The 26,772-nt window shown below is 41.9% G+C and overlaps 1 protein-coding gene across 2 annotated transcripts; it reads right to left on the bottom strand.

The window, feature by feature from the left end:
• Positions 1–6,416: 6,416 nt before the first annotated feature.
• Positions 6,417–26,666, bottom strand: LOC141174517 (embryonic protein UVS.2-like). Of its 2 annotated transcripts, none has more exons than XM_073659451.1 (13): positions 26,049–26,666; positions 25,151–25,175; positions 24,179–24,250; positions 23,965–24,099; positions 23,552–23,669; positions 18,046–18,224; positions 17,606–17,687; positions 13,908–14,035; positions 9,699–9,814; positions 8,798–9,023; positions 8,389–8,507; positions 7,649–7,871; positions 6,417–6,552 (listed from the first exon to the last, which is right to left on the bottom strand). In XM_073659451.1, exons 1-13 carry the CDS (start codon positions 26,205–26,207, stop codon positions 6,539–6,541), a joined length of 1,596 nt encoding a protein of 531 aa, XP_073515552.1. In that variant the 5' UTR covers positions 26,208–26,666; the 3' UTR covers positions 6,417–6,538. The 2 variants fall into 2 exon arrangements, with proteins under 2 accessions (XP_073515552.1, XP_073515553.1); XM_073659452.1 differs by lacking the exon at positions 26,049–26,666 and adding an exon at positions 25,254–25,373.
• Positions 26,667–26,772: the final 106 nt, after the last annotated feature.

Genomic DNA, 26,772 nt, shown 5'->3' with positions numbered 1-26,772 from the left:
ATTCTCTACACTATAAAGTCTTCATTTCTAAATGGACCCAGTAGCTACAAAGACATATTGGCCCCATACTGATTTAACAATATGGAACCTGTTATCCGTTCCTAGAATTGTCCCTTTTTGAAGAGACGGCTTAATCTTGTGCATTCCTGAGAGGATGGAAACACATATGACCTTTTTGTTTAATGTGCAAACTTGAGCACAAGGTGAAGACCACCAGGAGCGGAAGGAGTTCTGTGGAGCCGCTAGGGCGACGTTCAAAGGTTTCCTCCAATGTCTTAAGCAAAGCATAAGATTATATTATTATTATTTTTTCCTTACCCCTCAAGCAATGTACCGCAGATGTACACGTAGAAAAGAGGTTTAGAGCCATAGATATCGGAAGGGTAAAGGGGCTGTATCAAGTTCTTAAATGGCAAAAATTGCAAGGTGGTTTTAAAATCAAGGGCCCGCCGACACCAATGGCCCTAGATGAGCGTCCCCAGACACATTCAGCCGAAATGTATTGCTGCACAGTCATCTTTTCGGCTGCCTGCACGGCAATGCCCACTGCCGGCCGATCAGAGGCCAAGATACACTGCCTATGCTGGCACACCGAAGTCTGTGTGGTGGTGAAGAACAGAAGGGGCCAAGGATCGGTGCATTATACCAGGAGGGAACCCAGGATAGTGGGCATTATACCAAGAAGAGGCCCAGGATGGCGGCCATTATACCAGGAAGGAACCCAAGATGGTGTGCATTATACCAGGAAGGAATCCAGGATGGGGTGCATTATACCAGGAAGGAACTCAGGATGGGGTTCATTATACCAGGAAGAGGCCCAGGATGGGGCCATTATACCAGGAAGGAACCCAAGATGGTGTGCATTATACCAGGAAGGAATCCAGGATGGGGTGCATTATACCAGGAAGGAACTCAGGATGGGGTTCATTATACCAGAAAGAGGCCCAGGATGGGGCCATTATACCAGGAAGGAACCAGGATGGGGCGCATTATACCAGGAAGGAACCCAGGATGGGGTGCATTATACCAAGAAGGAACCCAGGATAGGGGGCATTATACCAAGAAGGAACCCAGGATAGGGGGCATTATACCAAGAAGGAACCCAGGATGGGGTGCATTATACCAAGAAGGAACCCAGGATAGGGGGCATTATACCAAGAAGGGGCCCAGGATGGGGGCCAATATACCAGGAAGGAACACAGGATGGGGAGATTTATACCAGGATGGGGCCCAGGATTGGGGCCATTATACCAGGAAGAGACCCGGATGGGGGGACATTGTCATAGGATGGGGGGCATTATTACTGGAAGGGCCCAGAATGGGGGACATTATCACTGGAAGGGGCCCAGGATGGGGGACATTATTAACTAAAGGACCCAGAACAGGGGACATTATTACATAGTGAGGAACATTATACCAGGAAGGGGAAGGAACCCATGATGGGAGACATTATATTAGGAAGGGGACATTGTTATAGCATGGGGCTCAGAATGGGGGACATTATTAACTAAAGGGACCAGAATGGGGGACATTATTACATAATAAGGAACATTATATCAGGAAGGGGCCCATGATGGGAGACATTATATCAGGAAGGGGACATTGTTAGAACATGGGGCCCAGGATGGGGGGCATTATCACTGGAAGAGCCTAGGATGGGAGACATTATTACTGGAAGGGGCCACGATAGGGAGATTATCGCAGGAAGGAACCAGGACAAGGAACATTATTACATGGAGGCGAACATGCATGTCTTTATAGGATGTATAAAACACCAGGGCCCGTTGGACATTAGTTACTCCTCTGTCTCTCCCTATACACACATGCAGGCAGAGACCCATCACTGAAGGGGAGCAGCCTTTTGTCACTAATCAACCATGCGGCTCAGTCTCCGGTGACATTATAAGTATGTTTCTCTCTGAGACAAACATACATCGTTGAAATCATTGCCAGTGTCTGATACCTATGGTATGGGAAGCATCTATCTACCGGCAGGTTCCCTCTATCCAGCTGCATTGATTTTTTTATGTTGTAGGAAGTCTGAAACCTACCTCCTGTCACATCAGAGGCCAAGCTTACTGCAGCTTTGTTTATTCCCCATGCTTTACACTGCAGCTCAGCTACTACAGATTGGCTTTAGTGTATAAGCACAAGCTCATCAGGAAGTTTGCGCTTGCAGAGAATATTTCCTTTACTTGCTACTACTACTGATTATAGATAACTGCAAAACACTTGTAATTATCGTCTGACATCCGGCAGCAACACCAATCGGATGCTTTCAGCTCTGTGAATGGAGCTAGAACGACACAGCTCTCTGCACGGTGTAATGGCCGTTCTCTTGTACTGGAGCTCTGATCACTTCAATAGGAGCTGAACTACAGTACCCAAGTACCCAGTCATTGCTGGAACTGGAAACAGCTGATTGGTGAGGGTGCTAGGTATTTGACCCCCATGGAACTGATATTGATTAATCTTTATCATAAGCCTGGATAATTACTGTAAACCTTTTTTAAGTACTGTACTTTTCCTTATGGTTAGATAGGTTCGGATCCACTTATCTACATGATTGATTGCTCATCATAAATTTAATAATAATAATAATAGTAATAATAATAAATACTAGGAAGATATTTGTCTCCATCTAGTGGTCAGATTTAGTATAGTACCAATAAAATTACCAGGTTACCAATTTGCTGTCTCTAGAAAAACTTTAGGCTAGAGACCCATTTAACTCCTTACCGACATATGACGTACCGCTATGTCATATGCCAGCTCCCTGACTTTGATGCATGCTCGCAAATACACATATTTGGTATCGCTGCGTTAGTAAAAGTCCGATCTATCAAAATATAAAATTAATAAATCCGATCGGTAAATGGCGTAATGAGAAAGCTGCATTGGTGATATCTCCACTACACCGCGCATGACCGCTGCAGCCAATCACTGGGCTTAGAGGCCGCATCTGCAGCAGTAACGTGCATTGTAGTCAGGACGTCCCCAAGCCTGTAGAATAAAGGATGTAATAATGGAAATTACATTTAAGGGCTCGCTCACACTGGCGTATAGTATGGAGGAGTGCAATGCGAGAAAACATCCAATGTTAGTAAATGAGTCCGTGCTCATCTGTGAGTTTTTACTCAGCTGGGATCGGACTGAGGAAAAAAAAAATCGCAGCATGATGTGATTGGATGCGAGAATCAGATCGTACTCGCCAATGCAAGTCAATGGGTGCGAGACAAAAATCGCACGGCACACAGACAATGCGAGTGCCACCTGATTTTTAAGCACACATCTCAAAAGGAAACCCGACATTTCATCAGCCGAGTACAGTAAATTCACAGCCCGAATCGTCCTAATAGAATAGCTAGATAGGTAGATGTCCTGTAGATATTTAATGTCACAGTCCCCCTACATATAATAAATGTGCACCCTTTAGTGCCTTTCATGCGGCACTAAAGGGTGTTTAGCCTTATTAAACCTATTAAATAAATAATTTTTAAAAAAAAATGACGTTTTCCCCCTATTTTTGATAAACCAGTCAAGGTAAAGCAGACAGCTGTGGGCTTATATTATTAGGCTGGGAAGGTCCCTGGTTATTGGGTCCTTGCCAGACTAAAATTATAAGCCTCCAGCCGCTGCCAAAGTGGCGCATCACATCAGATGCATGGTGCCAATCGGAGAAATGGTTTATGGGGTTGATGTCAGCTGTATAATGTCAGCTGGTGTCAAGCGCAGGGGTTAATAATGGAGATGGATATGCCATCATTTTACAATCCTGTGCAGTGGCGCCGCCATCTGCTGTGCAGGGGAATGACAGGACAGCTGCACCGCTGTGAAGGAAAGAAAAAAATGAAGAGGAAGGAGCACTGAGCATGCAGCTAGTCCGCTTAATCCTCAGAATCTGTGGGGTCCCTGAGGTCTGATGCCCACTGATCATATATAGAAGACAGAAAAAACAAGATGGAGGATTGTGGGGTTTCCACCGCACGACTCCATTTCTTCTCTTTTAGATAAACCCAGGTCGTCTCCCAGCAGGAAAGAACAAACAACCATTGTCCGCTTATCCTGCAGCCATATTTTATGCCCATTTATCTGTCTCCAGCACATGTGCCGCTCAAACACTGAACACCTAATTAATTAAGTAAACGTCAGACAAAGGCCCGTGCCCCGCAGACGTGATACTCGCATGTATCTCCAGTCTCTGAGTAACCTGGTAGTAAAAGACAACATGGAGACAATGGGAGAACAAATAGCCGAGACGCCTGAGGCCTAGTGGAGGGCCTGAGGCCTAGCAGAGGCCGCTCCAGCTGCGGTCACCATGGTAACCACACTTGCTTGTATACAGGACTAAATTGGAAATATATGGAGAGCAGCAGATGTGTCATTCAGCATGGCCGTCACTTGTCTGCTGGAATGTGTGGTGTCAAGTGAACCTGGCGCCAGATCTTTACCGACATCTTAAGGAAAGACCAGTCAATTAAAGCACAAGAATGCGATGTCCCAATCAGGAGTGTAGCTGTAGGGGCGAAGGGGTGGTAGTAGCCCCTGTTCCTGTGACGGGACCCATCTGCCACAATAAAAGGCCTCAGTATTAAAAATGGCACCTGGCAAGTGGGGGCCCTGGGATTGATCTTGCGTTGGGACCCACAAGCTTTAAGATGCAGTTCTGGTCCATCTTCTCATCGTCTTCTGTCAAGAAGTTAAAAATGATAACAACCAATATGGCCGTCATGACGGGAACTGTCACTTGACTATAATAGGCGATCAGGTTTTAATGACTTATCGTATTGTATGTCCGGAGGAGGAAAAATGGAGCATCTGCTGAAAAGAACACCCTGCCTATAGTGAAGCATAATGGTGGCTTGATAATGCCTACAATCGGGTGCAGATGTCGCGGGTGAGGGGCTTGCCGACACCAGTGCAAACTTCAACTAGAAGTCCTCGGACACACATTCAGCTGAAGTGTATTGCGGCGCAGAGACCCGCTGCAATACACGCAGACAGCGAATATAAAGCCAGCAGCGGACATCTACGTGCACATGACTTGGGGTGTATGGCAGTGATGGTATGCGCTCCCGACGCTTACACGCTGACGTGAGCTGCTGACTTCAGTAGAGGACGCCGCACAAGGGGGAGCGGAGGGAAGGTGAGTATAATCTTTTTTTTTTCTATGCATTAAAGAACATCGGCAGAATGGGGGACAAACTGTATATCATGATGGGCCCAGGATGGGGAACATATATACCAGGATCGGGGATATATATACCAGGATGGGGCCCAGGATAAGGGACATATATACCAGGATGGGGAACATATACACTAGAATGGGAAACATATATACCATGATAGGCCCAGCATGGGGAATATATATACCAGGATGGGCCCAGGATGGAGGTCATATATACCAGGATGGAGGTCATATATTTGCCTGATTTCCTATTACTATAGAGGTCAGTAACTGCTGTCAGATACATAATGGTCGTGTTGTACAATATGTATTTCCTATAGCAATGTTCCCCAACTCCGGTCCTCACGGCCCACCAACAGGTCATATTTTTAGGATTTCCTTAGTATTACTCAGGTGATGGGATTATTGCCTGTGCAGGTGATGTAATTATCACCTGTGCAATACGAAGGAAATCCTGAAAACTTGACCTGTTGGTGGGCCTTGAGGACTGGAATTGGGGAACACTGTCCTATAGTATATCTCATACATTTCTATACTGTGCTATATACTGATCATTTACAGGAGGTTGTTGTGCTACCTGGTGGTCATGGGTGGTACTGCAACGTATGTATGGATCAACTACTATGCGGTCTACTCCACTGCAAGTGCTTAGTGCCTGTATAGTGTAATGCTACGGTTTATATTTATAACTTAATAAATTTTAAACATTGATTTTTTTCAACATAATTGTTTTCCATACCAGTTTAGACTTTATTGCATTACACGATTCTTGATTTTTTTTTTAATTATCTAGAAATATTACGAGTCTTTGGAACAGGGACTTGAGAGTTATGGGAAGGTAAGATATCTGATCTACCCATTTAATTCAGATAACGATGATGGGTGGTCTTCTTTGTGAATGACGATCCCACCGTTAGTCCATTTTGATGTTACGGAATAGATGATTATGAGACCATTACATGATGCAGAAAAAAAAAATCTGACTATAAAGTCAATGGCTCTGACAGGTAGAACTTCTCAACAAGCAGAGCAGGAGTGTAAAGTATAAGGGAGGGGCAGAAGCCTAAAACTATAGGTCTAAACTGGATTTAGTTAGTGAGAACTGACATGACTTCTAGAGCTAATATGCCATAAGCAAGTGCTCACAACCTACGATATATTACATATTGAGTGTTTATTCCTAAATTCTCTCTCGGCTGACACAGAACTGACACATTAATATCAGACATTGACACCGAAATGCATTTTATTGCAGTTTAGAATCACTAAATTCCTGAAGATTTGGAAAAAGCATCAAATTTCATCCACAAAGGTGACAACCGGCAGACTTCCCTCGAAATGTGTGTAACCCTATGGAGACGGCACTGAAAAACAGAAAATTAAACAATAGAAAGGATCGCAAAAAAAACTTCCACAAAGTGATAAAACTACAAAAGTGAAGATTCAGGCCCCAATTCATTATTGCAATTGCACCTGTTTTTTTGGCTAGTTTTTGATATTTTTTTCCAAATTTTTCTTTTAATCTGCGACTTTTTTACGTCTATTTAACCCATTCTCGTTTTTTTTATGTGCACCATTGTGGACGGGGTTTTTGTTTTTCAGATGATTCATCAATTATTACTTTTTTTTTTTTTTTTTTTACAAAAAAAGGTGCAACATTTTTGAGCAAATTTACTCCGGTCTTTAAACTGGAGTGATTGTTTTGTTTTGAATGGCAGAAAGTTTTGCACAAATGTTAAGAGTTGCATGAGACTAAAATGTCGCAACATATAATGACACAGGAAAAAGAAAAAGGTAACTATGTAGAACGAGTCACACACAGAATAATAGTTAATATTGTTTACAAATGTGACAATACGAATGGGTCCACTTCATATCACCTTATTCCTTGGTTTTTATTTTTTGTAGTATTTACTTTGGTAATATTTATATATTAATTTATTATTATATTATTTATTATTGGACCGTCATATATTGCACAGATTGTTTTTGCACTTTCTCACTTAATACAGGAGTTGTCCGGGACTTTAACACTTATATATGTTAACATTTAACATAGACATTCTTAGGATAAGTCATCAATGTCTGATCGGTGGGGGTTCAACACCTGGCACCCGATCAGCTGTTCCTAAGGATAGGCCATCAATCATAAAGCCCTTTAAAGATAGCCCACCCCCAGAAATTAGGAATCGAGTCTTGAGTTTAGCTGAGTTTCTCAGTACGAAATACTAACAAAATCATCAGACCGTAACCATTTCCTTTGGGGTATATAATAATTAATAAGTAATGTAAAAAAAAAATTCTAATATAATTTAAAGTAAAAAAAAAATAATAATAATTAGATAAATGAAAAAAATAAATAAATAAAATAGAATAGCAAATAAGTTGCAAAATTTACCATAATCATAATCCATGGAAAAAAATATTCCAAACCTACATGAACACTCTGCAACTTCTTACCAAAATAATAGTTAGCGCTGTAGCCGGCCATGTTGAACCAGTTGTCACTGCGGAACTGTAACAGGAGAACGTTCCCAGTGGAGGTAATGGTAGGAATGGGTGTATTCCAGCAGAATCTGCCCAGCAATGACGAATCCGTTCTGCCGCCATCATTGATGATAAGGTAATCGTAGAGGCAGGAGCTGGAATACTCCACTTCGAAAGTTGTAAAATTCAGAACAATCTGTTAGAAGGTGACAGTAACATTAGCTATTACTAGTGGGTATTACTGATATACTACTGCATTATATTGTGTTATTGCTAACAGGGGAGCAACACAATGGAGTTTGTGAATAACAGCTAAGACCTGACTTACTTAAGACAAGAGGGATTGCCAGCTCACTGAGGGGTCAGATTACAGCTGCCTATTGAAGTCTATGGATGGGGAAGGCAGAGCAAGAAGATGATACATAAACTCTGCTACTTCTTTGTAGTAAGTGTCCTATATTACCCCCACAGCTGAATTCACAGCTACACTGCTCAGTGCTGCTGTATAATGTCCTCCATGCTGATAATGTGCTACATAAGGGACAGGAGAGCAGGAATCCCTCATGTCTGTGTGTGCTGTGTAAGGGAGACATCATAGCAGATAGTCTCCACACATTGGCTCAACAAAACCAGAAATGACCAGTTTCATTATGGTCATGGGTGGAGATAGGGGATTGGTGAAACAGAGAATATATTATAGTTATACGTGTTACCTGATAGCCCTCAGGAGCCCATATTGTCGTGATACAATCTGACAAGTTCGGATAGGGATCTGGATAGCAGGGAGATGTGACAATGCCATTATCGGTAGTGTAGGTGCCGCCACAGACCACTATGGGAAGTAATAGAAATTATAATGGTGGCTGGGGTGATATAGGGGGTACGGGACTGGGGATACACTGATTGACAAACTGAGAAAAACAGGGAATATGAGGAATAAAAACATTGCTATTAAATAAATATACACACATATATATATATATATATATATATATATATATATATATATATATATATATATATATATATATATATATATATATATATATATATATATATATATATATATACACACACACACATACCTTCATACAATATAGTGCACCTCTCCACTTCACATACCTAAACCATAGGAAGCCTTCAAGTCAATGGCTGCATGAGGAACCTCATAAACGAACTCCACCAGCAGGGAGTTCTCGGACGCCACCAATAGGGGGAGCTCCTGGGCACCGCACGCTCGGTCCAGCAGCACAGGGGACGTCTTGCTCTGCCCATCGTATACCGTAATGTAATATGCGGCACATTCACCAGAGGAGGGGACATCAAACTGGTCAAACTGCAAGAAAGCCTGGAAAATACCACAATACAAAACGCTGTACTGTAAAGAGCACAATTCAGGAAAGCAATAATGGCTCGGTGTGCAAGCACAAAACATGGTCTGCTATTATAATTAGATTTTATGTAATTGGTCTTGATGATCTTTCTGACTATGGATGGTCTTTCTTCCTGATTTTCATAAAAATCTAGACATTCGAGTTTAAAAATAAATAAATAAAACAGATTTGCTAGTGCCGCATCCTTAAAAGTCCAATCTATTAAAATATAAAATTACTTAAAGCGGCAAGGCAAAAAAAAATAAAACATAAAAACAACATCAAAATTTATTTTTTCAGTTGCTGCACTTCCCTAAAATAATGCAATAGAAATCAATAAACAGTTTGGAATAGAAAAATGCTATAAAAAGCGAACAAATCACCAAATGTCTGTAAAGCGCTGTGGAATTAATGGTGCTATATAAGTGAATCAAGAAAATGTCAACTCAGGGCACAAAAAAACAAGTCATCACACAGGTGGGAAAAATTTTTAAAAAATTATTATTCTCAGAAAATGGCGAGACAAAACTTTTTTTTTTTTTTTTATAGAAATTTCTGAATTTTTTTCCACCACTTACATTAAGTATACATGTTTGGTATCGCTGTAATCGTGCGAACCTGCAGAATCATGTAGATGGAAAAGTGCTCACCTTATTTCTGTTGACCCTTACAAGCCAGACGCAGCTCGTAGAATCCTCATAGGATGAACTGAACGTCTCGAAGTCTAAAGACCCATTGATTCCGGTTAACAAGAAACTGCAAGTATCTAAAAAAAAACAAGGAATATTAGGAAGCTGAACCCAATCTCTTCCCGGGACCAAACCCAGGTGCTCCGTGGGGAGGACATCAATTACTGTATTTTGCTAGATACTGTGTTTTGCTAGATTACTATATACTGGCATTGTTAATAATCCTGGGTTTATAATCTATAATGTTAACAGTATTGTACAAGATTTTAAAATAAATGCCTACTTTCTGCCAAAAATACAGTGCCACATATAGCCACTGGTCATGTTGGGTATTACAGCTCAGGTCCATTGAAGCTAGTAGGACTGAGCTGGGATTGCACACATACCCTGAAGAGAGGAGGAATCAGGGACCACAGCTGTCGAAATCTATTTTTGTGAAACATATGCCACATATCTAGGGGTGGAATTTGTTAAAATATCAGCCAGTTGTCAGAACTTGGTAGAAGTGGGAATCCCATGTGCATCAAACACTCTCAGGTGCACAGAAGCCTCAGACTTCCTGCAGCTTCTTCCAAGATCTAGGAGGCGCCATTGTCCTGCCTGCGTACTTCCACTGGTGCCAGTAGCAGAGTAATCGAGGACGGGCATATTTGCTCCAGGTACAGCAGGACTTATACTAAATATAAAAAAAATCCGGCACTCTTGAACTTGCAAAGAAGAATGTGTAGCTTTATTGGAGCTGCAATCCAGATTAATGTAACGTTTCGTCTAACAATGAGATCTTCCTCAGACAGATTGCTGATTACATAGTATGACTATCTGATCAGCAATTGTCTGAGGAAGGTCTCATTGTTAGAGGAAACGTTACATTAATCCGGATTGCGGTTCTAATAAAGTTACACATTCTTCTCCAAACATTCGAGAGAGACGGATTTCTTGTTATATTGACTATATTAAATGGTATCCTATCCGAGCACCCATCATTACAGAGTGAAATATATTCTTGTTTTACAATGCTTATACTAGAGGGGTCCTTGGAGCCAACATTTTGGGGGGTCTTTGCAGCAGATGCTTCGTTGGATGCTGTGGATGAAACTTCCAGGTGGCCCTAGGAATGACATTAAAGCTGGTGATAGGAACTTATGTTCAAGGACGTTAGAGTTCACGCTGCGGGATAAAACTTAAGGGGTTATTGAACATAATACTTGAGGTTTGGGGATAACAACTCAGGTGGCGCTTGGGATGATACTTAAAGGGGTATTTCCATCTCCAAGATCCTATCCCAATATGTAGTAGGTGTAATAATAGTAATATTAGCAAATATCTCCAATTAGAAATGTAGTATATTTTTTCTGTTTCGCTCTGTCTCTTTCCTCATGTGCAGGCATCATAGGACCTTAGGTATCCATGGTTACGTCCACTGATGAAGTCACAGTTAGTTAGCTAGCTGATAGTGGTCGTAACCATGGATACCTAAGGTCCTATGATGCCTGCACATGAGGAAAGAGACAGAGCGAAACAGAAAAAACATACTACATTTCTAATTGGAGATATTTACTAATATTATTATTATTACACCTACTACATATTGGGATAGGATCTTGGAGATGGGAATTACCCCTTTAAGAAGGACACTAGAGAATTTCACAAAGGGGGGTACTGGAGATGATACTCGGAGGGGCACTGGGGATAACACTTGAGGGGGGCACTAGGATGACACTTGGGGGTGTTGGGGGTAACAATTGAGGGAAGTCTGAGGATAATACCTGGAAGGGGTTGGAGGGTTGTGAAAACATTTTAGGGGGCAATGAGGATGACACAATATTGCTTGATATAAACATACCACCTATGCAGGAAACTTATTAAAGCTTTTAATCCCATCCTTGCATACATCAGTATATTTTACTGTGTGTATTGATAGCCCAAATCCCTGTTTCCCTGGTGCACCTGTCTATGATCAGCCCAGCGCCAGTCTATGATCAGCCCAGCGCCAGTCTATGATCAGCCCAGCGCCAGTCTATGATCAGCCCAGCGCCAGTCTATGATCAGTTCGGCGCCTGTATATGATCAGCCCAGCGCCTGTCTATGATCAGCCCAGCGCCTGTCTATGATCAGCCCGGCGCCTGTCTATGATCAGTCCGGCGCCTGTATATGATCAGTCCGGCGCCTGTATATGATCAGTCCGGCGCCTGTATATGATCAGTTCGGCGCCTGTATATGATCAGCCCAGCACCTGTCCATGATCAGCCCAGCGCCTGTCTATGATCAGCCCAGCGCCTGTCTATGATCAGCCCAGCGCCTGTCTATGATCAGCCCGGCGCCTGTCTATGATCAGCCCGGCGCCTGTATATGATCAGTTCGGCGCCTGTATATGATCAGCCCAGCGCCTGTCCATGATCAGCCCAGCACCTGTCTATGATCAGCCCAGCGCCTGTCTATGATCAGTTCGGCGCCTGTATATGATCAGCCCAGCGCCTGTCTATGATCAGCCCAGCGCCTGTCTATGATCAGCCCGGCGCCTGTCTATGATCAGTCCGGCGCCTGTATATGATCAGTCCGGCGCCTGTATATGATCAGTCCGGCGCCTGTATATGATCAGTTCGGCGCCTGTATATGATCAGCCCAGCACCTGTCCATGATCAGCCCAGCGCCTGTCTATGATCAGCCCAGCGCCTGTCTATGATCAGCCCAGCGCCTGTCTATGATCAGCCCGGCGCCTGTCTATGATCAGCCCGGCGCCTGTATATGATCAGTTCGGCGCCTGTATATGATCAGCCCAGCGCCTGTCCATGATCAGCCCAGCACCTGTCTATGATCAGCCCAGCGCCAGTCTATGATCAGTTCGGCGCCTGTATATGATCAGCCCAGCGCCTGTCTATGATCAGCCCAGCGCCTGTCTATGATCAGCCCGGCGCCTGTCTATGATCAGTCCGGCGCCTGTATATGATCAGTCCGGCGCCTGTATATGATCAGTCCGGCGCCTGTATATGATCAGTTCGGCGCCTGTATATGATCAGCCCAGCACCTGTCCATGATCAGCCCAGCGCCTGTCTATGATCAGCCCAGCGCCTGTCTATGATCAGCCCAGCGCCTGTCTATGATCAGCCCGGCGCCTGTCTATGATCAGCCCGGCGCCTGTATATGATCAGTTCGGCGCCTGTATATGATCAGCCCAGCGCCTGTCCATGATCAGCCCAGCACCTGTCTATGATCAGCCCAGCGCCTGTCTATGATCAGCTCAGCGCCTGTCTATGATCAGCCCGGCGCCTGTCTATGATCAGCCCGGCGCCTGTATATGATCAGTTCGGCGCCTGTATATGATCAGCCCAGCGCCTGTCCATGATCAGCCCAGCACCTGTCTATGATCAGCCCAGCGCCAGTCTATGATCAGTTCGGCGCCTGTATATGATCAGCCCAGCGCCTGTCTATGATCAGTCCAGCGCCTGTCTATGGTCAGTCCAGCGCCTGTCTATGGTCAGCCCAGCGCCTGTCTATGATCAGCCCAGCGCCTGTCTATGATCAGTTCGGCGCCTGTATATGATCAGCCCAGCGCCTGTCTATGATCAGTTCGGCGCCTGTATATGATCAGCCCAGCGCCAGTCTATGATCAGTTCGGCGCCTGTATATGATCAGCCCAGCGCCTGTCTATGATCAGTTCGGCGCCTGTATATGATCAGCCCAGCGCCTGTCTATGATCAGTCCAGCGCCTGTCTATGGTCAGTCCAGCGCCTGTCTATGGTCAGCCCAGCGCCTGTCTATGGTCAGCCCAGCGCCTGTCTATGATCAGCCCAGCGCCTGTCTATGATCAGCCCAGCGCCTGTCTATGATCAGCCCAGCGCCTGTCTATGATCAGCCCAGCGCCTGTCTATGATCAGCCCAGCGCCTGTCTATGATCAGTACAGTATTGTGTAAAGAGCTTGATACATAACATTCTGTACAGCAGTCATGTGACCTCAGTTTGTGACTGCAGCCTCTAATATATGTCACATGACAGGTGCCTGCTGTACAGAACGCTTGATACCAAATAGACCTTCCATGTAGGGGCTGGTCCTCGTCCTCAGTGCTTATATACGGCCTCTGGTCTGCAGGAGTATATGGTCCTGAATATTTCATCTATATGCATTGGCATAGGTTTGCTATGTTTCTTCAAGTATGCACTGCATCACGTACTGCAGTTGTACAGAGTCTTCACTTTAGAGACGTCTAATGGGCTCAGTCCGTATCTCTGTCCTATGTCTACAGACTGGTCCGGTTTAGGATTAAGGCTCGGCTGTCCGGATGTGTTAGAGTAGGAAAATCTGCAAATACAAAAAAGTAAGTTCACTGTATCACATACAACAAGCCCCGTATTCTGCACTGTGGATCACAAAACATTTCATAAGAGACAGTAATGGGAAAGTAGGACACAATAAGTAGTTATTGTGGGAAGAGTAAATGCATGTACACAGTGACTAAATCAGCAGAATAGTGAGTGCAGCTCTGGAGTACAATACAGGATGTAACTCAGGATCAGTAATGTATGTACACAGTGACTGAACCAGCAGAATAGTGAGTGCAGCTCTGGAGTATAATACAGGATGTAACTCAGGATCAGTAATGTATGTACACAGTGACTGAACCAGCAGAATAGTGAGTGCAGCTCTGGAGTATAATACAGGATGTAACTCAGGATCAGTAATGTATGTACACAGTGACTGAACCAGCAGAATAGTGAGTGCAGCTCTGGAGTATAATACAGGATGTAACTCAGGATCAGTAATATAATGTATGTACACAGTGACTGCACCAGCAGAATAGTGAGTGCAGCTCTGGAGTATAATACAGGATGTAACTCAGGATCAGTAATGTATGTACACAGTGACTGAACCAGCAGAATAGTGAGTGCTGCTCTGGAGTATAATACAGGATATAACTCAGGATCAGTACAGGATCAGTAATGTAATGTATGTACACAGTTACTGCACCAGCAGAATAGTGAGTGCAGCTCTGGAGTATAATACAGGATGTAACTCAGGACCAGTACAGGATCAGTAATGTAATGTATGTACACAGTGACTGCACCAGCAGAATAGTGAGTGCAGCTCTGGAGTATAATACAGGATGTAACTCAGGATCAGTAATGTAATGCATGTACACAGTGACTGCAGCAGCAGAATAGTGAGTGCAGCTCTGGAGTATAATACCGGATGTAACTCAGGATCAGTACAGGATCAGTAATGAAATGTATGCACACAGTGATTGCACCAGCAGAATAGTGAGTGCAGCTCTGGAGTATAATACAGGATGTAACTCAGGATCAGTAATCTAATGTATGTACACAGTGACTGCACCAGCAGAAAAGTGAGTGCAGCTCTGGAGTATAATGCGGGAAGTAACTCAGGATCAGTACAGGATCATAATTTAATGTATGTACACAGTGACTGCACCAGCAGAATAGTGAGTGCAGCTCTGGAGTATAATACAGGATGTAACACAGGATCAGTACAGGATCAGTAATGTAATGTATGTACACAGTGACTGCACCAGCAGAATAGTGAGTGCAGCTCTGGAGTATAATACAGGGTGTAACTCGGGATCAGTACAGGATCAGTAATGCAATGTATGTGTGACACCCCAGGGGTCTGGTTGCCACAGTGATAGAGATATTATGTCTGAGAGCAGGTGGGAGGTCCTTTGGTCAGGGATCCTGTGCATGCCACACCTCCTGCTCAGTCTTGGGAGGGGAAGAACTTCCCCTATATAAACCCGGGGTTGAAGCAGGGTGAGGAGTCAAGGAGAGTAGAGACAAGAAACAGTCACAGGAAGAAACAGCAGAAGCTCAGTGGGAGCAATACTACTACAAGTCAGGGGCTGGCAGCTGCAGAGCTCGCCCTGACTGAGAAGCTTTCTTACCGGACCCGGCGTCCGAGGCTGTGGGGACTAACTCTTACCCAGCAGCAGAAGCCGACCGGCAGGGGATTTCAGGTCCTCAGGCCCAGAAACCCGAAGGCACGGTCACACGCGTGGGACCAGCACCGCCATCGTGGAGCGGAAGCCATTAGAAGGCCCCGAGTCACCGGCCATACGGGTGAGCACCACACGGTACACTCAGGGACGTGGGCTACTTATATCCGCTTCTAGCAAGGTAGCCAGAAGAGTACAGTCAGTTTGGGAGGCCTACAACTCCGCCTGGCCAGGGGAGATCCCATCTGCTCAAGGACTGACCAGGCCCCGTTCACTAGCAAGTACTCCGGGAGGGTCTATCGTTGTTACCAGTAAAGACCCTGAATTACACCGCACCGTCTCTGAGTGGTTCCTGCTACCCCCATCATCCACATCTGCTGCCCTGAGGCCATACCCCTCCCGTTGGGGGTTATACCATCTACGCTGCACCATCCATCCACCGGCCTCAGCGGACTGTCTTGCAGCGGCAGCTCCATAGCTGCATTCAACGGGTGGCGTAGTCGTCCTACATCTACCGCTGTTACATCGCCGCTCAGTTTGACTCCCTGGGCACGGACCGGGTCACCGCCACGAGACTACAACCCTCAAGAGATCCGGCTCCGGGTAAGCTCCCGCGTGCGCAACGCAGCGCGACACAGGCCCAGGGGCGCGTCATATGCACACAGTGACTGCACCAGCAGAATAGTGAGTGCAGCTCTGGGGTATAATACAATATGTAACTCAGGATCAGTACTGTAATGTTTGTACACAGTGACTCCACCAGCAGAATAGTGAGTGCAGCTCTGGAGTATAATACAGGATGTAACTCAGGATCAGTAATGTAATGAATGTACAGAGTGACTGCACCAGCAGAATAGTGAGTGCAGCTCTGGAGTATAATACTGGATGTAACTCAGGATCAGTATAGGGTCAGTAATGTAATGTATGTACACAGTGACCACACCAGCAGAATAGTGAGTGCAGCTCTGGAGAATAATACAGGATGTAACTCAGGATCAGTACAGGATAAGTAGTGTAATGTATGTACACAGTGACTGCACCAGCAGAATAGTGAGTGCAGCTCTGGAGAATAATACAGGATGTAACTCAGGATCAGTAATGCATTCACTGTGCACATACATTACATTACTGATCCTGAGTTACATCCTGTATTATTCTCCAGAGCTGCACTCACTATTCTGCTGGTGCAGTCACTGTGTACATACATTACACTACTTATCCTGTACTGATCCTGAGTTACATCCTGTATTATTCTCCAGAGCTGCACTCACTATTCTGCTGGTGCATTCACTGTGCACATACATTACACCAGCAGAATAGTGAGTGCAGCTCTGGAGTATAATTCAGGATGTAACTCAGGATCAGTAATGTATGTACACAGTGACTGCACCAGCAGAATAGTGAGTGCAGCTCTGGAGTATAATACAATATGTAACTCAGGATCAGTACTGTAATGTTTGTACACAGTGATTCCACCAGCAGAATAGTGAGTGCAGCTCTGGAGTATAATACAGGATGTAACTCAGGATCAGTAATGTAATGTATGTACAGAGTGACTGCACCAGCAGAATAGTGAGTGCAGCTCTGGAGTATAATACAGGATGTAACTCAGGATCAGTAATGTAATGTATGTACACAGTGACTGCACCAGCAGAATAGTGAGTGCAGCTCAGGAGTATAATACAGGATGTAACTCATGATCAGTAATGTAATGTATGTGCACAGTGACTGCACCAGCAGAATAGTGAGTGCAGCTCTGTAGTACAATACTCACTGCTTTATTCAGATTCATTCTATATAACAAATAATGAAAAAAAAATCCATATAACATGGCATCTGTATTTATGCTTTTTCCCATTTTATCAGATGTTTAAAAAAAAAAAGTAAACGTGCACTAGTCTATGGATCCAGGATAGCATTCTTACCTTCCATAGTGCATCACTGATGCGTAATCATACGGCAGATTCATGTTGTCTGTATCAACCAAACCAAATTCACCCCAATCATCTGCAATTACATAAGAGAAAAGCCGCACTAATAAATATAATAGTTACTACTGGTGTCATGTTCGTACAATGGAGCAGAAAGGATTTCTATCCAGTTACATCGCAACGTTATAAGGAATACTCCGGGGCAGGGCAGAGGGGGATCAAGGCGTTTTTGGGTCATGCTCCGCTCATTTATGTGGTGTACTAGGTTCTGTCTGGAGCGTCCCTTTAATGTGAAGCTTCATCTCTCATAAAGATGAAATAGAGAACAGCATAGATAACAATTACTTAAAGCAGATTTATTATCAGGCAAAGCAACGAAAGGATCATAATACTCATACGACTGATGGCGTTCACAAGGGTTCTATGGCTTGTACCTCCATTGATGTATTGCCACATGACGTCGACATAATCATTGCGATCACTCCGGCTCTGCTCATGGTAAAAACCAAGTGCATGCTTAATCTCATGCTGTACCACTCCCCTCGCCATACAGCCACTGCTCATTAAGGATAAGGGCTGCGGTCCTCCAGCTTTCCCTATGGGGGACCAGCACCTAAAGGCAAGAAATGTAACACAAAGAGTCACAAACGATGATGTAACAACTTGTCAGGCACAGAACAAATTTGTATCAGAGAAGAAAGCCAAAACACAGATATGAATGGAGCCATACAGTGTATCAACCCCTATTAATACACCCCATTAGGACATACGGACAGCAAAGACCCTTCCCCAATACGGACAGCAAAGACCCTTCCCCACGGGAAGTCACTTGTTGTCCACAGCCAAAAAACAGAAAAACCCTCTAACAAGTTTGGACAGTCAGTAGGTGAAATCACTAAAGTCTGGGACTGTGATGTCCGTCCTGTGACACTTGCAAACTTAGAACTCTCAATATCCCCTAATAAAAACATGTCAGGGTTTATAGCTTCTGTAAACCTGCCTGGAGAAGGAGCCTCTGTGCTCTCAAAGCTGCAAACATAATCCTTCTGGTTAGCCAATAAAGGTATCACTCCGAGAAAACTTTTGTCAATTGGGGCATAAAAAAGTATTTACATTGAAACAACTGCAAAATCGCAAGTTAGAGACCGCTGATCTTCACCATTTTAAGGAAGCCTTAAAGAAACTACTGCACATGATAAAAGCCGACTGTCCTCATATTGTGCACTGGGGAACATAAGCCATCCATGGAGATAAACATAGAAAAACCGGGCTGTTTCCATACTACGAGCCAAACTCAATAAATAAGGAATAAAGTGTCAAGGAGTAAAGTACCTATATTAAAACGCTCCATCTAGGTTCCTATTAACAGAATATTCTACTCCCTATTCTAGTACATAGGAGACTGAAAATGTAGTTATTTCTTTCTACATAGTAACAGTATTATAGTAGTTATATTCTTGTACATAGGAACACTATTATAGTAGTTATATTCTTGTACATAGGAGCACTATTATAGTAGTTATATTCTTGTACATAGGAGCAGTATTATAGTAGTTATATTCTTGTACATAGGAGCAGTATTATAGTAGCTATATTCTTGTACATAGGGGCAGTATTATAGTAGCTATATACTTGTACATAGGGGGCAGTATTATAGTAGTTATATTCTTGTATATAGGGGGCAATATTATAGTAGTTATATTCTTGTGCATACGGGACAGTATTATAGTAGTTATATTCTTGTACATAGGAGCAGTATTATAGTAGTTATATTCTTGTACATAGGGGGCAGTATTATAGTAGTTATATTCTTGTACATAAGGGCAGTATTATAGTAGTTATATTCTTCTACATAGGGGCAGTATTATAGTAGTTATATTCTTGTACATAGGAGCAGTATTATAGTAGTTATATTCACTTCTCTTCTATATTCACTGCTCTATAGAAGAGACTATGATGAAGGGAGAAATGCAAACTCAAGTCAGTTTTCTCATGATGATCAAAAGGGACAGATGTGTTCAACAGAAAGATCCAATTTTTCCCTGATGAGGGTGGTCTCCACCTCTACTAGGCGTGGTACTTCTGTCTATTCTTCCTATACCTTGGCTGATGCAATGTACTAACACTGCTGAGATGCTTCTTTTAATTGTGGCGGATGCAGCAGACGAATCTCTATAAATGTATCTTTCTAAGTTACCAGTAATGTATCCAAAATATTGTAATTATAAAGTTTTGTTATTGGAAGTAGAAGTAAACACATGTTCACATCAAGCTATTTTACAACATAAATATTGCGTATGTTCACATTTGCAATTCCCTTTTGTTTGTAGCGAAGTAGCTGTACTCTATGGAGGATCTGAAAAAAGGGGACATTGAAAGCACTTGGCTTAAATAAAATAAAAAATCCCTATATAATATAGGAATGTTTATTTTATTGATTTTTGAAATAGCATTACATTTAACCCAATATTGTGCAGAAAAAAAATGAATGCAAATATAATAATGATATTTCATGTAGTTTTTTAATTATCTTTAAATAAAAGTTTATTTATTTAATTTTGTTTTGCTATGGTATTAGCACGAGACAAAATCCATTTGTGGTGTGTAATCACTTACATCAGACCAATTTCATTTAATGAAACAACAAAAACGTATGCACATTTTTAATGGATTCTACAATTTCTTCATAGTATTATAGTAGTTATATTCTTGTACATAGGGGACAGTATTATAGTAGTTATATTCTTGTACATAGGGGCAGTATTATAGTAGTTATATTCTTGTACATAGGGGCAGTATTATAGTAGTTATATTCTTGCCCATAGGGGGCAGTATTATAGTAGGTATATTCTTGTACATAGGGGACAGTATTATAGTAGTTATATTCTTGTACATAGGAGCAGTATTATAGTAGCTATATTCTTGTGCATAGGGGGCAGTATTATAGTAGTTATATTCTTGTACATAGGAGCAGTATTATAGTAGTTATATTCTTGTGCATAGGTGGCAGTATTATAGTAGTTATATTCTTGTACATAGGAGCAGTATTATAGTAGTTATATTCTTTTGCATAGGGGGCAGTATTATAGTAGTTATATTCTTGTACATAGTGGTCAGTATTATAGTAGTTATATTCTTGTACATAGGAGCAGTATTATAGTAGTTATATTCTTGTGCATAGGGGGCAGTATTATAGTAGTTATATTCTTGTACATAGGGGGCAGTATTATAGTAGGTATATTCTTGTACATAGGAGCAGTATTATAGTAGTTATATTCTTGTACATAGGGGACAGTATTATAGTAGTTATATTCTTGTACATAGGGGACAGTATTATAGTAGTTATATTCTTGTACATAGGGGCAGTATTATAGTAGTTATATTCTTGTACATAGGGGCAGTATTATGGTAGTTATATTCTTGTACATAGGGGCAGTATTATAGTAGTTATATTCTTGTACATAGGAGCAGTATTATAGTAGTTATATTCTTGTACATAGGGAGCAGTATTATAGTAGCTATATTCTTGTACATAGGGGGCAGTATTATAGTAGTTATATGCTTGTACATAGGAGCAGCATTATAGTAGTTATGTTCTTGTACATAGGAGCAGTATTATAGTAGTTATATTCTTGTACATAGGGGCAGTATTATAGTAGTTATATTCTTGTACATAGGGGCAGTATTATAGTAGTTATATTCTTGTACATAGGGGCAGTATTATGGTAGTTATATTCTTGTACATAGCGGGCAGTATTATGGTAGTTATATTCTTGTACATAGCGGGCAGTATTATAGTAGTTATATTCTTGTACATAGGAGCAGTATTATAGTAGTTATATTCTTGTACATAGGGGGCAGTATTATAGTAGTTATATTCTTGTACATAGCGGGCAGTATTATAGTAGTTATATTCTTGTACATAGGGGCAGTATTCTAGTAGTTATATTCTTGTACATAGGAGCAGTATTATAGTAGTTATATTCTTGTACATAGGGGGCAGTATTATAGTAGTTATATTCTTGTACATAGCGGGCAGTATTATAGTAGTTATATTCTTGTACATAGGGGCAGTATTATAGTAGTTATATTCTTGTACATAGGGGCAGTATTATAGTAGTTATATTCTTGTACATAGTGGGCAATATTATAGTAGTTATATTCTTGTACATAGGGGCAGTATTATAGGAGACTGAAAATGTAGTTATTTCTTTCTACATAGTAACAGTATTATAGTAGTTATATTCTTGTACATAGGAACACTATTATAGTAGTTATATTCTTGTACATAGGAGCACTATTATAGTAGTTATATTCTTGTACATAGGAGCAGTATTATAGTAGTTATATTCTTGTACATAGTGGGCAATATTATAGTAGTTATATTCTTGTACATAGGGGCAGTATTATAGTAGTTATATTCTTGTACATAGGGGCAGTATTATAGTGGTTATATTCTTGTACATAGGGGGCAGTATTATAGTAGTTATATTCTTGTACATAGGAGCAGTATTATAGTAGTTATATTCTTGTACATAGGGGCAGTATTATAAGTGTTATATTCTTGTACAGAGAATTCTTGGAGAGAATTATAGTAGATACCAATGTAAATTACAGCTCACCTGTCAATAAACTTTTACCACCCTAAAAGCATCACAGTTTCAAGTGTGACATACAGAGATGCTCTTAGTCATAAACAAACAATCTGTTAACATTGGTCATTTACATTCATGAGCCAATTGCAGGTACCACCCAGCCTCAATTTACCTTTGAATAGACAAATGCACAATAAAATTGATTAACAAAAACAAAGAAAGAAAGAAAACCTACTGTATATATTCACTGCTCTATAGAAGAGACTATGATGAAGGGAGAAATGCAAACTCAAGTCAGTTTTCTCATGATGATCAAATGATGATCAAAAGGGACAGATGTGTTCAACAGAAAGATCCAATGTTTCCCTGATGAGGGTGGTCTCCACCTCTACTAGGCGTGGTACTTCTGTCTATTCTTCCTATACCTTGGCTGATGCAATGTACTAACACTGCTGAGATGCTTCTTTTAATTGTGGCGGATGCAGCAGACAAATGTCTATAAATGTATCTTTCTAAGTTACCAGTAATGTATCCAAAATATTGTAATTATAGAGGTTGTGCAAGTGATCAGATTCACCCTGAAACAGTATTACAACTGATAAATTGTTTTAATTAAAATGTTTTCTTATTGGAAGTAGAAGTAAACACATGTTCACATCAAGCTATTTTACAACATAAATATTGCGTATGTTCACATTTGCAATTCCCTTTTGTTTGCAGATTAGTATCTGTACTCTATGGAGGATCTGAAAAAAGGGGACATTGAAAACACTTGGCTTCAATTTAAAAACACAAGTCACTATATAATATAGGAATGTTTCTTTTAAAGATTTTTGAAATCGCATTAAATTCAACCCAATATTGTGCATAAAAAAACTAATGATGATATTTTATGTAGTTTTTAAATCATCTTTAAATAAAAGTTGATTTGTTTTCTTTTGTTTTGATATGGTATTATTGTTAGAAAAATAATCATAGGGGGATGGAGAAGCGACAATCACATGACCTGTATTTTTTGGCAGGTTCGACCCTAAAATATGTTCCCAAATCAAATAATGGATGAGTGACAAAATTATACCTGCCATCTGTACAACTCTCAAGACTGTGGTTATAATGAGGCAGCTTTGATGGTCAGCAGGTTCTGTCCTTGCTTTGTACACAACTTTTTTTTACTGCTACTTTATATCGCTCCTGTCATCGTATGTGATATAGGGGATTTGTATGTGTCGCTCCAGTGCACACAGTATTTATATGGGATGACACTAGCACGGCTTACTTTGGCACCTCAGACAGTATAAAGTCTATATGAGCTTTTATAAGCTCTCCTGTTGTATTAAACCCATACCCGCTTCCAGAGTGGATATCCAGGTAGTCCTTCTCTGTGGTCCTTTCCAGGAATCGGATACAGGTTAGGGTTGTGAAGGTCTCGAGGGAGGCAGTAATCAGTTCTTTATTTTCAGCACCTGGAAGCACAAGGAGGTGGCAACAAATCTACAGTCTGCTCGATTTTATGCATTGGTGACCTGCATCTGAATCATAGCAGGGTTTTCTTTTACCCAAGGGACTAGATTCTGTTTTGCTACCATGTATCTAAATACTATGTCCAAAATCCCCTGACCCAAGCAGGGTAGCTTGGTGGAGCACCAGTAGAAATATAAAGTATAACCCTAAAAATGTGTGTGCCAAGTCACTGAATACACTGCAGTGCCCTATGCTAGGCTGCCCCCATTAGCAACACGTTACCCCTTCCACACTTACTATAATCCGAGGCCAGACTGTAGGGCACCTTCACCACGCCATCCTCAGATTTTTTCCACAGACAATAGGGGCACTTTATGGCACTGTAGCTTGTGTCCATCACAATATCTCCATGATACAACTTAACTGTGGAGTCTATATGACAGAACAGAGCATGTGTGTAATGAAGACACAATTGTTTCTTTATGTTCTGGAGAGAAAAGATGATGTTTACCTTTGTTGGACCTTAGTATTTGTGAGAAAACATCTTCAATCTCCTCAGCCTCTGGGTCGGTTATTGTTGGAGCTGATGGATAAAAATAAATGATATTTTATGCAAAATGCATATATATGCAATATTATGGCCTGTAGTAGACCCCCATTGCGGTGCCTTTTCATTAAAACAGTAAATATGTAATGTGTCACAGTATATAGGACACAACGCTGTAGGTTAGGATATCGGACAGAAGGACTTTTAGAGCACATCCACTAGATTGACAAAAGTAAGGGGACACCTACAGATTACACTTATTGGAGCTTTTCATCCATAGTTCATGGTCATGGAAGAAATGTCATGAAGGGACTAGTTTCAACAGTGGCTCCTATTCTAGGACGACGCTGGTATCTGTGAGCTCTGCACCACCATTCTGTCAGGTTAATAAAGGCAGCCGGCCAGGCTGAGGGCCGGAGGTTATACACCGGGGGAGAGGAGATGGATGTTATACAGCGAACACGGGAGGCGAGGGACTATATGTTATACATCGGAGGCAAGGGGCCGAATGTTTACACTGAGGGGCAACAAAATAGGATGTTATACACCGGCGGCAATTGTCCAGGATGTTTTACACTAGGGGCGAGGGGACGGATGTTATACACTGGGGGCAATGTGGCCAGATGTTATACGCTGGGGGCAATGTAGCTTGCCACATAGGATTCTCTTCCTTGAAAATAGTACAGGTTCCGGACTGTGCCGGCAATGAGCTAAGGCCACGGCTCCACTATCAGTATTTGGTCAGTATTTTTTCTCAGGAGTGGGAGCCAAAACCAGATGAGGAACAATCAGCGAAAAGGTATAATAGAAACAAGTCACCAATTCTGCATTTATTACCCACTCCTGGTTTTGGCTCCCACTCCTGAGAAAACATACTGACTGAATACTGATAGTGGGGCCATGGCCTAATGTGGAATATGGATGCCAATAACTCACCATCTGTTGACAGTCTGTTTTTTAACTGAAAAGAAATAAAAGGTTATTAGAATAATTTTAACACCAACATTAATCTGCTCCATGTCTCTTATAAGTAATATACTTTATGTTCTTTATCTTGTGATTTCTGCTTGCTTTCAGAGATTGGAAGCCTTGGAAGGTTAGAACCCCATAACGAGTCCCAAAGTCTGGGCTCAGACGAGCGGATGAAATATCGTCCGTTTTTCTTCCAGATGACGTTTTTTTCATCCGCGCGTCGTTACACTGATCTCCATGCGTCCGTTTTTTACATCTGTCTGACTTCAGTTTTATACGTCCACAATTAAAAAAAAAAAAGAAAAGAAAAACCAAATATGGTTTTCTATGTCGACAATTGCAATGGGACTGTCCCTATCCATGTAAAGCTTCATCCCGCTGCCGGAGTTCTACCACAAAGTATCAGTGGCACTTGCAGAACTTTTCCTCTTGTTGGATCCACTCATATGTTTCTGGAGGCCTCATCACAGCCAATGGCCGACCCTGCGGCTGCCGAGAAGAAGCCAAAGAGAGGCGACAATGTGGTCAGCTCTTATTAAAGCCATATTACCTGTCAGTGGCAGCACCTGCTTGTTGATGGTTTCCATTTAGAAACTTTTTGTTTTTTAATAAATAAATAAAGATCAAACTTAAATAAAACATTGAGTTTATTCTATATATTTTTAAAAGGAGGATAGATGTACAGCAAGTCCACAATGCCAAAAATTCCAAATTAGGTGTTGGCCCCCATTTTCCAGCTGCTCCTCCCATAGAAATGAATGGAGAGGTCATAGAAGGTGGAAAGTCCAAAAGTGGAAGCAGCACCCATCAGACTGGAATATCCCTTTAAGTTCTCACATTGTTGAATGGCTTCTGTACTCACCGGAAGGGCATCGGTAAATGGTAGGAGTAAGAGGCAGATGAGGACAGGACTGCGCATTGTTCTGTTTCTGTGTAGCAGCTGAGTCTGTCCCCTGGTATATGTAGCGGGCTCGCCGACCAGCTGCCAAGGTTCCTCATTGATAAGGATGATGGGAGTCATTACTTGTGCACAATTCTGGAAGACCTTGGTATAAATAAATATCCCGTCATCAAGGTGTTTCCATTATCAGAACCGTTGGCAATGTTACCTGCGGTGGCATAGGGAAGATTTTGGCCTCATAATCCCATAATTAATATAAGAAGGATAGTTAGCTACCATCGTGGCACTCTGCAAATGTCTGATCACAGGAGTCAGGGACTGTCCACCGCTAGGGACATTTTTATGGATGTATTTAGGACTGAAATCTAGTTTTGCAGTTCAGTTTTATTAAAAATTTAGCATTTTTTCTCTGCACATTTAATGTTGATGTGGTCTGGGGTCATAAATCAGCTAAGAAGAGCTCAGGAAAAGAGAAAAAAGAGTTAGAAACTCTCCTCGTGGACCTTCAGAATAAGCTCACTGATGGATTCCCAGTTAACTCCAACAATAGAAAGTGTAACACACGAGACTGTAGAAGCAAACAGAGAAAAAAATACTATTAACCCTAAATACAAAGGTTTTTTTTAAGTCGAAATTACATGCATATAAGTAAAAAAAAAAAAAAAAAAGTTTCCACGCCCATAAG

Source organism: Phyllobates terribilis, unplaced genomic scaffold (genome assembly GCF_046119375.1).
Source record: "Phyllobates terribilis strain yellow unplaced genomic scaffold, ASM4611937v1 Scaffold_13__5_contigs__length_258822181, whole genome shotgun sequence".
NCBI lineage: Eukaryota > Metazoa > Chordata > Amphibia > Anura > Dendrobatidae > Phyllobates > Phyllobates terribilis.
This window is presented reverse-complemented; position numbering and strand designations above follow the sequence as displayed.